The sequence below is a fragment of the Atractosteus spatula genome, chromosome 24 (assembly GCF_055471065.1).
Source record: "Atractosteus spatula isolate fAtrSpa1 chromosome 24, fAtrSpa1.hap1, whole genome shotgun sequence".
NCBI classification, from domain to species: Eukaryota; Metazoa; Chordata; class Actinopteri; order Semionotiformes; family Lepisosteidae; genus Atractosteus; species Atractosteus spatula.
Genome location: NC_142729.1, coordinates 11,644,274 through 11,660,769, shown reverse-complemented (window position 1 = coordinate 11,660,769; position 16,496 = coordinate 11,644,274). Strand labels below are relative to the sequence as shown.

Below are 16,496 nucleotides of genomic sequence, written 5' to 3'. Positions count from 1 at the left end.
GAAGGCCTTGTAATTACTTTTTCTCCCTCCACCAGCAGCAAGAACGGGGCAGTCCTGACTCACATCTACAATATCTGCCACTTTTCACACTGCAAGCTCTTCCATGATTGTACTGAGATACACATAGTGCTCATTGGATTCAGGGCAAGCATAAGGGACTAAGGTGTAACAGAAAGCCTTAAACCCTTTAGTCTTCCTTTAAATACTGACTGCACCAACATATAGACCAGCACATTTATCATAAGTATCTTCATGATTCTCTGTTTCCCATTTTAGTTATAAATGTTCCTACATGCATGTGCAACTACATGTGCAGTTGTTTTCATTCTATCTAAATTATCATTTCCCTTTCATCTTTTGCACTGTTTGCTAATCTATTCATAAAGGTATGTGCAAATTTCCCCAGATTCCTAATGCTATGCATACATTTGATTTCCTAGTGCAGTTCCAATTATCATTTGTATATCCTTACATGCTATAGACTCCAAACATACTGGTCTGAAAGAACGAATTCACCGACAGACTATTTATCACCCATTGTCACCCATTGTCTAATTGTGGCTACTAACCATGTTTTGATAGGCCTTTGAAAAAGGTTAGTTAACATTCTATGTGGCATGTCTTGTACAGGATCTTTCTGTGGAATAGATTTAATGCTATCAAGACTGACAGGCTTGTTTAACTTAAGGATTTCTAGTACCTGTAACAGCTCTGCATGTCTTTAAACTGTTGCCATCCTTTCTGCACTGATTCCATACCTATCCTGCTCCATTCTACTGTTCTTCAGCTCTTTTTTCTTTAATGCAATAAGAAATAAAACTATACAGAAGACTTAAATAAAAGTTCTGTCTGCTTTATTTAAATCTGGAATCTACCTGAGTAATTTCAATGCTTACAGCACTTCAGGACAACACCATATTATGATAATTCTGTTCTAATGGTTTTCTCACCCCTGTTTCCTCACTCTATCTTGACTTTTTTTAAAAGATCTGTACAACTATTCCGTCTCGTATCTGCTCTGACTAAGGAAGTAGTCATTAGGCATGTCTACCATTTGAGTGTCAGCTTCTGACATTCATATTGGATTTACAAATCTGCATGAGGAGAGGTCCAATCTCCAACAATATATAAGAAATATAAATATGAAAAGAAGTATGTTTTTCTGAACTTGGTGGTCTGTAACATCATGCACTGTGGTTTTATGTTTCAGCCATAAAGGTTGAGACCTTGGCTTTATCTGGCTTAAGTTCTGTGCAAGAAAGTTGTTTTTGAAGTATAGAGCTAGTCCTTCTCCTCTCCCATCTTCCCATCTCTCCTCAATGCAATGTCCACATGAATGTCTCTATCACTTATATTTTAGTTCATCCAATTCCAAAAAAATCTAAATATTGTTTTCTCCTGTTTTTCCCTTGGAGATTTTATTAAGACCCACTTTCTTTCCACTTAACATGTTTTTGCATTTCTCTGTAGATCCTTGTCAAAAGCTTATTGGTAATTAATCATCTGGAAATAAACACACAGTGGGTTATCAAAAAATCAGAAGGTATCTCTGTCAGAATTAAACCACAGAATAACAGACCCTCTCTTCTTTTCACAGGTAGACCCCCCTCTGAAGATGTGTTCTCTTTTTACAATGATGTGGAGGAAGATGAGGAAGACCTCAGTTTAGGTAATGGTAAAGCAGGTTGAGTCACATGCACTCAATGTAGGTTTGAGAGTTTAGGGGTAGTCTTAATATACCCACAATAATCCATTGCCAGGTAACTGTCTTGCAAGCCAAGACTCTTCCCACTCTGACCTGTCTTGCAGGTGACAATACCAGCCAATAATGGCTGAATGCCAAGACTAGTACAAGAAATATCCCTCCCGAAGACTTATCCCCCCAATCTCAGTTCCAGGCAATCCCATGTTGACTGTATCTTGTTCAAGCTAAGGTTCACCCAATCCCAATTAATATACCCTTTTCTCTGTTTTTCTGCACTGAGCTCCCACGTTGTCTAATGTCTTCACAGCTAGAACAGCTACTGATCAAACCTGTTAGTGTGGAGAACAAGACCCTCTATTTACATTGTTAGACCAGGAAGAAAAACAGTCTAGGACTGGAAAAGATTATTAAAGCTATCTGTATCATAGCCTTAGAACTTCAGCAGTCCAGGAGTGAAGAAAATGCTTTTGCTGATGTGGTGCTGGTGTGGTGGGGTATTTAGAATAAGTTGCTGTGTTTTCTTTTCTCTGCCCAATTTGGGGAAAAATGATAAATTACACTAGGAGCTAAAGTAACTTTCTCTATTAAAACCAGCAGTTTACAAGTTTCCACAGTTACCACAGTTCTTTAGCTGAAACGTTTTTAGAAAAGGTAAGTTTGAACTTTTTTAGAAAACACTACTGGTAAAGAAGCCACTGCAGGGGTTCGCAGAGGTATTCTCTAAACACCCCAGTATACAACTGTGAACAAATTAATATTCTCTTTTCTCCGGGATATGTCTGTACTTCATAACTTACAGACCCTCACCTGTTCCAAAACCTTTGCAGTAATTTTTCCATTTCAAGGCTAATTTAGTTTAGAACTTTTCTGCTGTGTGTGGGATGAGCTGTAACCCAAACTAGCGGTTACTATGGAATATCCTTGTTAGGACTGTAGTTCTCTTGAAGTGAACATTTTGGCCTGCCTACTCTTTCCAGTAAGGGAACCAAAACATTCCCTTATCTGATTTCTTTCTAAACTTGTACTCAAAGTGTGGGTCTCATTCACAGGTGATGAATGTGAAAAGAGAGCTATGATCTTTTGCCTGCTTAAGCTCAACTGGAACTCCCTCTGTGGCAAAGACTGCAAACACATCCTCAACTCTATGAAGAACATTGTCAAAGGTATGCTTCTCTTACATGTAAATTTCCAATTACTTCAGAATCCAAGGAGGGTTACAACCGAAAGGAAACCTCTTCCCCCATCTGCCTCTTACCATGTGTGAGACTCTTTTATCCTCTTTTCTCTGTCCACCAGATGAAAAGGTGATATATGAGTTGGTCTCACTGATGTATGATACGTGGGACGTCGTTGGCAAGGACATCCAGCACAGGATGATATCAGCTCTTTCCAAGGTTGTCCTTAAGCATTTTGAAGGCAAGTGTGTCTCACCTGAAATAAGAGTGTCAGTGATGCTGTAAGATCTGGAAATCAGTATTTTGCAGAAATTGCCCATAAGTCGTGACAAAAAACTTGTCACACTGCATCCATAAAGCATGAGCTTACCGAAACTCCTCCAACAGAAAAATCAACTGAATCATGAAATGGGACAAGCCTGGAAGTTGTAATCAGAAGACAAAAAAAAATGTGTTCACAAAAAACACAAAAATGTGTAAAAGTAGAAAAAACATTCCCTTCCATACCTTATACAGTAATACATTTCAATTTCCTCTGGAATTCTTAATGATTTCAAGTAAGTTCTTATTTCATTATTTTTACATTTCCTATTCTAGACATTTGATCTATTTTCACTTGTGTAAAAACAGCAATGAGCTCTCCAGCGTACTTTATGATTCGGTACACAGCAGCTCTTCTCACTGTCTGCTGAGTGTCAGAAGTGACACATATAAATGCTTGTATTCTTTTGAGCACCAAATCAATGCAGATACAATACTAAACATGGATCTTCCTTGTGCTTCAAAATTCAGTTTACCACATTGCTTAACTGTTAAATAACAGGAGTATAGTCTGGTCTTTTAAAGGTGCTATATCAGATGATCACAAAATTTAATACAAGGGGAATTTGCTTGGAAGCCTTTTCTAATTTAATGTTCGGTTTCACATTCATTTCAGAAGCAAATGAACAGCTCATTGTCACCACGCAAGCAACAGAGAATGCAGGTAAGTTGGTTTTGTAAATTATACAGTAGTATGATTTAGATGTACAGGCACCCATCACTTTATATGATAGCTTTTACACACCTGAAGCACTATCCAGCCAAATCATACTCAGAAATAGGAGAAACTAATTAATACTACAATATAACTATGGCTATAATACAGTTTAGATTATGGATAAATAATACTGAATTATTCATGAGGGGGAGAGAGAAAAAAAACGCTACAGAGGCATAGAGAGAGACAGGGGCAGTTAATATTGAATTGATTGCTCTTAGTGTTATATAAAGAGTAGTTGTAAGAGAATGGAAGTCATTGGGCCTGCTTAGACAGATTGATGGTTAGATAAATAGCTTATACTGTAGTTTCATGAAACTCCATTATACAAAGCCAGAGAAGCAGGAGAGGAACAAAAAACACCACTGACACAAATACAACTGGGATTTCACTATTGCTTTTACAGACATCTACTGGGTCGGCTCTTTGAGGGCTTTTAATACAGTATCAGGTTTCTTCACAGCTATGTCTTTTCAAGATGACATAGGTCCACATCCTTCAGTTTATCAGTGCAGAACATTCCTTTAAGCCTTGGAGCATATCTGGTTGACCCTATCTGGTCTGATTTGAGAGTAGCAGTCTCTTGTAGTTTATTTCATTTCAGGAAATCTCTAGTTTTCTTGTCTAAGTCTTGCTTGTCTAAGTTTGCATCTTAGTCTTCACTGTTTTCAGTCTCACACAAACACTTATGGATCAGCCTGTTTAGTTTTTGTGAAAATCCTAGCTCATTGTTTATGTGCTGGCACATACAGTGTGGTGTGTACAGCTGGCTACAAATTGTAATAATTTAAAAAATCATTAATTTGGTACATTCATTTGTTATATCAAATAAACATAGACTTTTCTCTTGCAATTTATGCTAAGTCAACTTTCAGTTATATTGTATCAAGGGTATGAATACTTTTAGAGAAATTTGTTCTGTATGCACAAGTGACTATAGCATCTCAGTGAATTAGTTTGGATTCAAATACTGGATTTTTAGCTTGCCTAGATTTTCCAATTGGTGTTTTAAATCCATTTCTAGAATAAAAAAAAAAAACAATTGTATTCCTTCCTCCTCTTTTTCTAGCAGCCACTGAAACAGAATTGAAGGACTGAATTCTGACAAGTACAGTACTCCCACTAGACATTTTATTAGATAGATAATTCTTTATTAATCCCATAGGGAAATTGATGTATTATGTGTACCTACTGAACTAAAGTGTACTGGAATTGCTTCAGTGTGCATCAGTACATTTGGAGGTTCAGGCTGGCAACAATGCTCTGATGATATTAATTTGGCACAATGGCAATGACTGTAAACAAGGAACAAACAGTTTAAACAGCAAGATAGGGTACCATCATATTGATTTTAATTTATGCCTATGTGGCATTTTGTGAGGTAGAATATAGTGTCTGTGAAGTGAAGTCTGTGTTTTGTTGTGTCCAGAAGAGAAATGCTAAAGGTTAAAGGTTACTGGTTCTTTTGGTTAGATTGACCTAACTTAACAGCAAAATACTGCTGTAAAGTCAACACCAAAAGAATCCAGTTGATACAAGAATTCTGTCCAAGAATTAAATCTTTGGGAATAGAAATTGTTCAATACAGCCTACTGGATTGTAGCAATCTGACATGCTTGGAAATGTTTGAACTTCTCTTGCTCAGAAACAACAGGTCATGTTTATCTCTTCTTCCAGCTTCCTATGGGAATGTGACCATGAACTGCGACAAATCTGATGTGTCCCTTCTCACAATTTTTCACGAGATTTATAAAATGGTATTTTTCTGGATCTGGGGAACCAAGCACAACTTTCTGTATGAGTACCCCAACACAGGTGAGACTCCAATATAGCACAGTAGCACAGAAAATAACTTTTAACAGTGCAATGTGCAATATATACTGTAGCAAAAGTGAACTGATTGGTCCCAAGACTGTAACAGGTCTGGACTTGTAACAGTGTAACAGTGTTCACTCAGTGGGCAGTGGGAGGCCCACAGTCTACTAGTCAGCTGTTCAAGATTAGGCAAACTGTAACTGAGGTTTCTCCAAGTAGCTAATAAAATCCAATAAAATTGGATGGACTTAGCTGGTTTGGGTCCTCATTTGACTTGACCTGCCTGGCACCTCACAGAGAGACACCCCACTCAGGTACTGTGGAAAACTAGATATAACAAATTAGAAATGCACATGTTAAAAGAGCTTGTCCACAAGTCTTTATTCTTCCCATTCTTAGGTTAGCCAGCAGCTGAAAGCTTGAAGTGATAAAGTAATAATTTCATTATATTTTTGTATAGTATCTCGTAAAATAGTACAGCATTGTGATTATTATAGTGGATTATGAAAAAGTAGACAGATGATGCCTTTATCCAGGACTACTGTCAATCTGATACTTACCTTAAAAATTAATCTAGGAAACACTCTACATTATACATTCTGATGGTATATAAAATGATTCAAAATAACTCAAAGAGAAAAGCAATTTCACAGCACTTTAAGAATTGGTAAACCATAGCAGGTTGCATTTGTCGAGGTTTTAGACCAACCTGTAACACTGACTTTTTTTTCTTAAACGAATGTTGTTATCCACTTTTTTTTAGTTTTTTAAGTGTGAATCCCTCATTCTGTATGTTTTTTGTTGTAGTTTTGAATCCATGTATTTGCTGTGTCATAAAAAAACAGATCTCAATGGTTCCTAGTACAGCAGCTTCTTTCTATTTATTAAATAATAACAATAATTAATAATACACTTATGTAGCGCTTTTCTGGACACTCCACTCAAAGCGCTTTACAGGTAATGGGGACTCCCCTCCACCACCACTAATGTGCAGCATCCACCTGGAATCCAAATGTGCCTCTGAACTCTTTCTCTTGTGTCTGAATAATCCCTAGATAACAGACTCCCCAGGAACCTGGTCACTGAGGACAAAATCTACCTCATCGATGCTGGTCTGTCCATCAACAGTGCCTACCCACTGGTCCTGAGGAGAGACAGGGGAGTGCAGCTCATTCTGTCCTTTGATTTCAGCGCTGAAGACCCATTCATGGTAAAGTACATCATACAAGTCATCACGTTCATCTGGTTCTGCTGTCTTGAGTTCACACTTCAGTGGTCCAGGCTCAGGCTACTGTAGGAGCTCCTGTAGTCTAGGTGATTCCCTCAGTTACAGTGTAGGTGTGCCAATGCCAGATTTCTATTTCAAACTGCTCTACCATAAAACAGGGCTTCAACAAGCTGGTAGCCTAATGTTGGACTAATACTAGGTTTCTGTGAAGATGCTGAAGTACCTACTGTATCTCATAGGTTTCACCAGGTACACATTTAAACATCAGTGCCTGTTAATTTGACGTTCTGTATTAAAGATCCATAAATGTATAATTTCCCAGCATTTTTTTCTAGTTTAAATCAGGTTACTTATGCAAAGGGCTTTCCTATTAATAATTGGAATAGAATAGAATACTCTAGGAACAGAATAATAATATTAATATTCCTAATAATAAAGCTATTGGAGATTATCTGTGCACTCAAACTGTACAGATGCAGCCATTCAAAGTGCGCGTCACAGACACGTACCGCAGGTGACGTCGCTCAGTATGACGCAGGATGACGCGTGGCACTGCAGTACGTGATTGGTTGACCAACAGGGGCACTCGTGGTCCGTTGGTCTGTCGTAGAAAGACTTACAGTAAACGTCTTTGCTGTGCCCGTTGTAGATATTGAATTTTACCACTGAAGGGAAATCTTAGTAGCTGAGCATAAAAAGAATAGGAGCATACTGTAACGCGTGTGAAGGCCATAAACGATATTAATTTTGGAACATAAACATACAGTATATAGCTGGTCTTGGTATTTTAAAAAAAAAAATACACACCAGTATTCCATTTCTCCCTAAACATTGTAAGCATCGAAGTCTTTAACTAACGCGATACCGGAGTCAACAAGCATACTTTTAGAATTTGATTAAAAGGGAATATAATATGGAATCGCGTATCTAAAGAATTTAATAACGGTATTCATGTGCTGCGACAGGGCTGTGTAGGGTTGTTTCGCCTGCCTGTTCATGCGAGCTGTCTTGTAGCCAACTGGTCTAGGTGCGTGACTACCAACTAGCAGCTTGTGTGTTCGAATTCAGCTGGTGCTGGACTTTTCTTTTAACAAACATTTCTTCGAAAAAATAGAATAGCGATATTATGGACAATCAATTGACTTTTATATTTCAAAATATCACAACATGATCGATATTTGCGATATTTTGAACATATCTTCCCTTCTGACAGCGGTTCCTCCTTCTATTGTGTGTGTGTGTGTGCAACAGAGTAAATTTTTATAGAGAAATGGAGGCTGGACAGTATGCGTTACAATATAAACATTTATACTGATTTAAATCGTGTTCTGATTTAAATCGCAAACGCGTGTTTAATTATGTGTTTTTTAATCAAAATCAGGCTAATGCATTTCTACATTTTCTGTATGAACCAGCTTAGAGGTTCATACAGAAAGACAGCTTGCGTTTAAATTGAGTGTAAGGTAATTTATGCTTCTAAAGTCATGGTCAGCATTTATTATTGTACTGTGCTGTAAACTTTTTCTGTGCCTAGTCACATTATTTTATAGCGTTTTTATTGCGTTATTAAATCCGGTGGCGCTGTGTGTTACAGTAGTTTCCTGACTCCCATGTCACATGGTCTCTGATTGAATCCCATAGAACTATGACTTTATTTTTTAACAAACATTTCTTTGAAAAAATGAAACGTTTCCCTTGGTCAGAGATTAAATAAAACCTCACTCGCACCAAACAAATTTATATTTCTAAATATCACAAAATACGTTCATTGTCTTCCAATCGAGTCGAGTTGACATTGGAAGCCTGCCACACCCGGACTGTTAAACCAATGCATTAGCACGTCAAAGCCCATCGAGGGTATTGAGCCAGTATTGGCTTTAGTATTCCCCCCCTCTCCCCTCAATTCAATTCAATTCAAGGTGTTTTATTTGCATGACAGATGGGTACAAGCAGTGTTGGGTATGTATATTGTAACGCTTACGGCAGACAGGCACTGTGTAAGAGCCGGCGCACCAGAGCAGCGCACCGAGGGAGCGTCTGCATTTCTAACTTAGTTTTTAAAATTAGTCAAGCAATATGAAGCATCTCCTTTTACTTAGTGCCTGAGCATAAAAAGAATAGGAGCATACTGCAACGCGTGTGAAGTCCATAAACGATATTAATTTTGGAACTTAAACATACAGTATATGGCTGGTCTCGGTACTTTAAAGAAAACATACACACCAGTATTCCATTTCTCCCTAAACATTTTAAGCATCGAAGTCTTTAACTAACGTGATACCGGAGTCAACAAGCATACTTTTAGAATTTGATTAAAAGGGAATATCATATGGAATCGCGTATCTCAAGAAATTAATAACGATATAATTATATTCATGTTGCAAAAGAACTGCAACGGACATAAAAACTCCCTTGCTTTTAACAGAGCGTTCCATAATTTCTAACTACGAAAATGCCAGGTGAAAGGATTTGTAAACATATTTTGTTAAAGCAAGTCAGTTTTTTCCGCAACACATAAAAGACATTTTTCCAAGAAAGTTTAGCCTTTGTCACTAATGAAACCACTAAATAAAGACATAAATATAGAAATCTTAAGATTTGTTTTATTTAATGTTGGTAGCAGGATGAACTGTCAGAGTGTATATTTTGTCGCAGAGTTGCTGCAAGATGTTAACAGTGAAAAAGGTATTTAGAAATGAGTTATTTCAAGATGAAAATTTTCAGAATAATTGCAAATCTAGCAGGATAGAGAAAGCACAGAAAACTGGCAGTTAGATTGATCAGATTAGTATGAAAAGTCATTTAGCAAAGGGAATTAGAAGAGTGACAAACTAGTATACTTTAGATCTTTTTTTCTGAACCAGGGACAATCTGATCATTACAGAGTTACAGAGAAATTTAAATTCTAATAAGAGATTTGTAATGAGGAAAGTCATACCAATCACTCATACAGTACCAGGATTTGCAATTACAATACAAATACTTTCTTTCTTTAGTGTTTATTTTGCAGTTTGAGTCTATGGCATTCCTTTGAGGGTCTATACTCCAAGGCATGACTTTTTTATGTATAAACATCAGTATTTACTGCTATTAATTACTGTACGATTTATAGTTGAAATCTGAGCCTAGATATAAAGTTAGATATAAAGTTAAAATCTCGACAAAGCAATGTAGGAAATACAGAGAAAATAAATCCTTTCTGACATCTAAAATCAGTTTCGATCAAGGTCTCTAAAACGAACAAGAAAAAGAAGATTTTCGGAGGGCAATTACGCTGTGTTTATATAGAATAAGTGATTTATGAGCAATCTAATTTCTTGTTCGTTTAAAACAGTGAAATGTCAGCTGTAAAAGATCGCACCAGAAACAGCACTCTCTCTGCCTGTCATAGACGTTCAGGAAAGACTGAATGAAGTCATGTCAAGTACAATAATTCGGAGATCAATAATAACAGTTGTAGGACAGTATATAAGGAGGATAAGGATTTTGAAGTTGACTCGAAATCTGATAGGTAACCAGTGCAAGGACTTGAAAACAGGTGTAATGCATCCCTGATAGGATTCTTGCTGTCATATTCTGAACATATTGAAGATTGCTCAGTGTGGATTTAATTTCCCCAGTGAACAGGATGTGCATTTATTAATTCTAGAAAAAAAGCCTTTCTTGATTTCTCTAGTTCTTAGTTTCTCTAGTTCCCTTTAAAATAAACTATTATTCCACAATGCAGAGTATTACATGGCCAGTATTTACACATGATATTTGTGATTTAAAGAAATTAACACAAGCAGCTTTTGGAGATTTAAGTGTTGGCTGAGTTATTGCAGGATAAAAGACTAGAGATGTTGGCAAGAAGAAGATAGTTTGGGGAAAGCTGAGGAATACACTTATAACAAGAACACTTCCTAATGGGGTTAGGCATACTTTTGATGAAGATGATGAAGTTAACAGACTATATGTTTACATAGATACTGAAATAAGGATTGTATTTTAGATTATGTGTAGTTGCTGGCATTGAACTGTGTGTTGGATGCACATGAATTGAAGGAATGGGCAAACATAGCTGATGCGGATCCACAGAGCCAGCATATTAAGATGTTTATAATTAGAGGCAATTTGTTTAAATAACTAGGTATGGATACTGATGTGCAAGAGAGGTGGAAAGGCTGTTTCCTTAAGCCAGCGGTATAAAATATTTTATTCTCAGTGAGATGCTGCCATTTCATAGTGGGTTTCTAACACTGTGTATAGTTCCATCCACACAGTGCCTTTACTTCCATTTCTAATCTCTTTATCCAGTACAGAGGATTTGGAGCCTATCCCAGTAAGCAACGGACACAAGGCAGAATACACCCTGGACATAGCGCCAGTCCATCACAGGACAGACAGACACAAACACACACACACCAGGGCCAGTTTTCCCATAAACCAATTAACTTACCAGTATGTTTTGGAGTGCGAGAGGGAGTCATATCACACATATGGAGAAAAACCATGTAACCCAGAGAGAACATGTAAACCCCACACACACAGGATGGCAGGAAGTGAACCTAGGACCCCAGTGCTGCAAGATAGCAATGCTAACCACTTTGCCACCATTATAAATGGATGGATAGCTTAGTTGTCTTTCTAGTTCACAGGTTTGCATGCATAATTTAATTTTGAAAGCCACTGAGACATCAGGTACTACTGTTGTATTTATGAAAAAGAAACAAAACAAAAAACATACTAACAACTGTGCCATCCTACTCCTTAGTTAATACATTTTATTATTCATAAACAGTTAACATTGTTAGCAAAATATTTTGGATTATATTTAACCCTATTTTGTCTTTAGTTTTGTATTTAACTTATTATATGATAGTCAGACTTAATGTATATTTGAACAATGAAAATATATTTTTACAAGATTTTACATTAAGCACTTAAAATTAATATGGTTAATAATAGTAAACTGTAACATGCTGTAACAAGATCGGTTAAACTGCGAAGAAAATGCTTTCAGAGAAAATGTTTCAGGTGTGAAGAACATAGATCTCCAATGCAATTTCAACCAAACCTGTTCCCACACACCCTGCCCCCACTACCATTAGAATATACACAAAGCACTCAAATCTTTCGAGCTAATGATCAGGTGACCCGAGAGAGAGCGAGAGAAACACCAAGGGGTGCGGAACCAGGGAACTATTTACATGGAAAACGGGCGATCTCCCCAGACTGTCCGCCCGTTTCACTGTTACCTGGATACCTCTTTATTTAGAACTCACTAACACTGATTTTTAGTTTAGAAGGATTCAAGTAGGGTTTTAGATGAAAGGCAGCGACCTTAATCAAGCCCAAATCACAATTGAACCCATTCAGAGCCTACATTACATTTTAGCGTTTCATTCTGAGCAGAAGACCCTCACACCTGAAGAAGGGGGAGGTGTTTTTCGCTGGAAATCTCGCCTGCTTCTACTTTACAACCGGAGTGCTGGCTGTGACGAATTAAACCGGTATTACAGGCTTCAATCACAGACCATGTGACATGGGAGTCAGGAAACTAACACAGCGCCACCGGATTTGATAACGCTATAAAAACGCTATAAAATAATGTGACTTGGCACAGAACAAGTTTACAGCACAGTACAAAAATGCTGACCATGACTTTAGAAGCATAAATTGCCTTACACTCAATTTAAACACAAGCTGTCTTTAGCCCTCTAAGCTGGTTCATACAGAAATGTAGAGATCCAGGCTCAGAACACACAGCTTCATTAGCGAATACATATGCAGGACAACTAGAGAAGACGTTTTACAGAGGATGGATTTTTAGAAACATCCCATCAGTGACATCACTGAAGTCAACTCCTAGGTACTGTAACTGTCGTGTGGATAGTTTCACAAGAATCAGACAAAGGTTTAAGCATCGCTTGTTCTAGATAAAACTGCAAAAAAAAACAACAACAACCCATAATGTACTTCTTTGCGGCTCTGTTTGCCCAAATCATATATTCACAACGTGAAATCTAGAAAATAATATTACGTAACCAAAATCCGCAATATGGAAACAGAACCTGTGTAATTGTTGATAGATGATGTACTCGTAACATTTTTTCAAGATGAACTACAACATTTAAAAAATGACTTGTATGTACTTGATATCTCTAATCAATCCACGGGTCCCAGCACGAAACGAAACTAAAACGCATACCGTTTCGCGCTTCTTATTAGTTGCTCAAAAGTAATTTGACCGTATGAAATGCATAATATAAACCTAGAAACATATATGTGAGTAGTACTTAAGCACTGTAGTATCGGTGTTAAGACATACCTCTCAAATACTGTAAATCAAGTTAAAAATATCTCAAGACAGATTCTGGTCATAATGAAACCATGTTTCGTGTATGTTTTCTTTAAAGTACCGAGACCAGCCATATACTGTATGTTTATGTTCCAAAATTAATATCGTTTATGGCCTTCACATGCGTTGCAGTATGCTCCTATTCTTTTTATGCTCAGCTACTAAGATTTCCCTTCAGTGGTAAAATTAGATAGGAATATTCAATACTTAAACGGGCACAGTTAAAACATTAAATATACATATACATACTGTATACAGTACAGTTTGCATACGGTAATATGTTTATGTTCCTAAATCAATCTCTTTTATGAGCATGTGTAAGGCATGGTGAATCGATTCTCAAAAATTACTGTACTTTGCATGATTGGAAAAAAATGCGTGATTGCGAAATGCTGTGGTGTTACTTTTACAAAGACGGTCAATGAAAAAAAGAATGTGGACCAGGGCAATACTTTGAGTTTACAGCTTGTCCAAGGTCATTTATTATTAATACTATTATTAATATCTTCGTTAAAGACTTTGATGGCTACAGCTCAAACATGAGAGGTTGAGCTTTATTAGCTCCACCTTGCGGAAATTCCGGATACTATTATTTTGCTAGCGGTATTTACCGGTAACTTGCGGTATTTACCGGTAACTTGCGGTAGACTGCGTACAGCATACCGGAAAATAATGCGGTATCGCCCGCGCATTTTGAATGGCTGCATCTGTAGTTTCTTATAACCAAATAATATATCCACAGTTTGCCTTGTTAAAAAATTAGCTACTGTATGCTTTTGTTTTTCTGCAATTGTCTTTTTTTTCTTTTTATTACAATGTAATGACTGGATGACTGATCAGTTGATGACAGTGAGGGTGGACAGTCTCTGTGTTTTTTCTTCCTTCCAGACTGTCACCAAGGCAGCTGAATACTGTGATAAAAACAAAATTCCATTCCCACCCATTCCAGCAATGAGTAAGAAGGAGAAGAGCTGTCCATCAAGCGTCTACATCTTCAAGGGTGAAAACACCCCCACTGTCATGCACTTCCCTCTCTTCAACAAGGACAACTGTGGAGGCAAGTGAACCAGCAGGCATTTTAGATTTCAGCTACAGGATTCATGTCACTGCTGTGAGAAATTCACCACTGGTTGGTGAAAGACAAGACTTATGGTTGCAAGGCAACCCAGTGTTAATTTGATTATTAATATTTGATATATCTAATGCCTTACTTAAGTTGAATAAAATGTCTATTAGATATAATTTTATTTTAGCCATACTTGTAATTTTGGTTTGGTCAACTAAAAATTAACTAATGTTCACTTACAGTACTTTTAGCCAACAAACTGAATTAGTTTCAGTCACATTTCAGTCATGCAGTTAAATGAAGTTTTAGTCTAATTCGTTAGTCTTTGGAATATTAAGTTTTGCAACATAGTGGCACATGGTGGCATTGCTGCCTTGTAGTACTGGCACCCTCTTTACTTCCAGACCTGGAGTGCTATCTGTGTGGAGATTCCTCCCACAGTCCAAAGACATAGTGGTAGGTTCACTGGCTTCAGTGAAAACTGGCCCTAAGTGTACAGGTAAGTGTGTGTCTGCCCTGTGACACCCATCCAGGGTGTACCCCACGTTGTGTCTGTTGTTTGCTAGGATAGGGTTACAGGGACTCTGGTTCTCCTGTTACCCTGAATTGGAAAAAAACAGTTTGAAGATAGATGGATTGTACTTTTTTTACTTCATTTCAGTAGTCATAAATGGATGGAATGTGCTGAAGTACTGAGTAGATTGAATGTTGAGTTCAGCAGAGAGACCCCATTGTGTGAAGACCAAAGAAAACATATAGTAGTGTAAATCTGAAAATGATCACAGAAAGCAAAAATCATATCAGGCTATTACATCATAATGCAAACGTTTGTACTTTCACTGGTGCAATGCAAAACGTGATTCTTACATGATTTCATACGATTGATAATAATAATAATAATAATTGCTTACACTTATATAGCGCTTTTCTGGACATTCCACTCAAAGCGCTTTACAGGTAATGGGGACTCCCCTCCACCACCACCAATGTGCAGCATCCACCTGGATGATGCGACGGCAGCCATAGTGCAGCAGAACGCTCACCACACATCAGCTCTCAGTGGGGAGGAGAGCAGAGTAATGTAGCCAATTCATAGATGTGGATTATTAGGAGGCCATGATTGGTGAGGGCCAATGGGAAATTTTTGGCCAGGATGCCGGGGTTACACCCCTACTATTTTCGAGAAACGCCCTGAGATTTTTAGTGACCACAGAGAGTCAGGACCTCGGTTTTACGTCTCAGAGCAAGAGTCTTTGTGTCTCCTGCCTTGAGCTTGTTGCTTGCTGGGATGAGCTACCCCACAACCCTGTGGTAGATAGGATGGTTGGAAACTGGATGAATGGATACATTTTCAGTTACTGTACATTGCTTCAATGGCATGAATATTTTTTGGGAAACTATACAGCCATTCAAAATGTGCATCAGAACTCATTCTCATGGAAAGCTGGCTGCACCATGTAGCAGTGTGATTCAAGAAGTTGAATCATCCTGCCAAAAGAATCTTCACTGGCCAAGATAGATCAATAAGTGGTGTGTTAGATGTTAATAAAAACATTAGCTCAATATATTCTGTTGTCCTACAGTATGCCTTTAAATCCTCTTAATATGGAATATTAATATGGAATCATAACTAAAGCCTTAATACAGGGAAATGTTGGTAGCTGAAAATATATTTCCTTGGTAGTGGTACAAGTAGATGAAAATAAAAAGTGTGCTACCTTTTATAAAAAATAATCAATCTACCACAAGTGCCATCTATCATATTTCTCTGACCAATGAAAATTCTCTGAGCTGTGTGATGTATCATTATGTAGCATTATGACAGAGTCATTTTACTGCAGTATTGAGTTTTGATGTGCAATCTGAGTGGCTGCCTCAGTAATTATACAGCTAAACGAACAACATCGAGCCTTTTGGGTTTCACTTCCTGGTTAAGTTCCCAAGGAAAAAGAGCCTCTGCCGTAAGATGACTATTGTAGGTTTATGCTAAGAATCAGGACTCCAATGGGTACTACAGATGCAGCCATTCAAAGTGCGCGTCACAGACACGTACCGCAGGTGACGTCGCTCAGTATGACGCAAGATGACGCGTGGCACCGCAGTACATGATTGGTTGACCGACAGGGGC

The 16,496-nt window shown here is 37.7% G+C and overlaps 1 protein-coding gene and 1 gene segment (V, D, J or C); both read left to right on the top strand.

Annotated features, from left to right (window-relative positions):
• LOC148815891 (Ig kappa chain V-III region MOPC 321-like) overlaps positions 1–16,496 on the top strand; it is a 736,297-nt gene that overhangs the window by 133,431 nt on the left and 586,370 nt on the right.
• Positions 1–16,496, top strand: part of LOC148815901 (cytosolic phospholipase A2 gamma-like) — a 30,009-nt gene that overhangs the window by 8,244 nt on the left and 5,269 nt on the right. Inside the window, exons 7-13 of the mRNA XM_088904684.1 lie at positions 1,598–1,669; positions 2,755–2,868; positions 3,002–3,121; positions 3,818–3,865; positions 5,597–5,734; positions 6,790–6,944; positions 14,191–14,359. Coding sequence (XP_088760810.1) covers positions 1,598–1,669; positions 2,755–2,868; positions 3,002–3,121; positions 3,818–3,865; positions 5,597–5,734; positions 6,790–6,944; positions 14,191–14,359 — 816 coding nt within the window. The remainder of the gene's footprint in view (positions 1–1,597; positions 1,670–2,754; positions 2,869–3,001; positions 3,122–3,817; positions 3,866–5,596; positions 5,735–6,789; positions 6,945–14,190; positions 14,360–16,496) is intronic.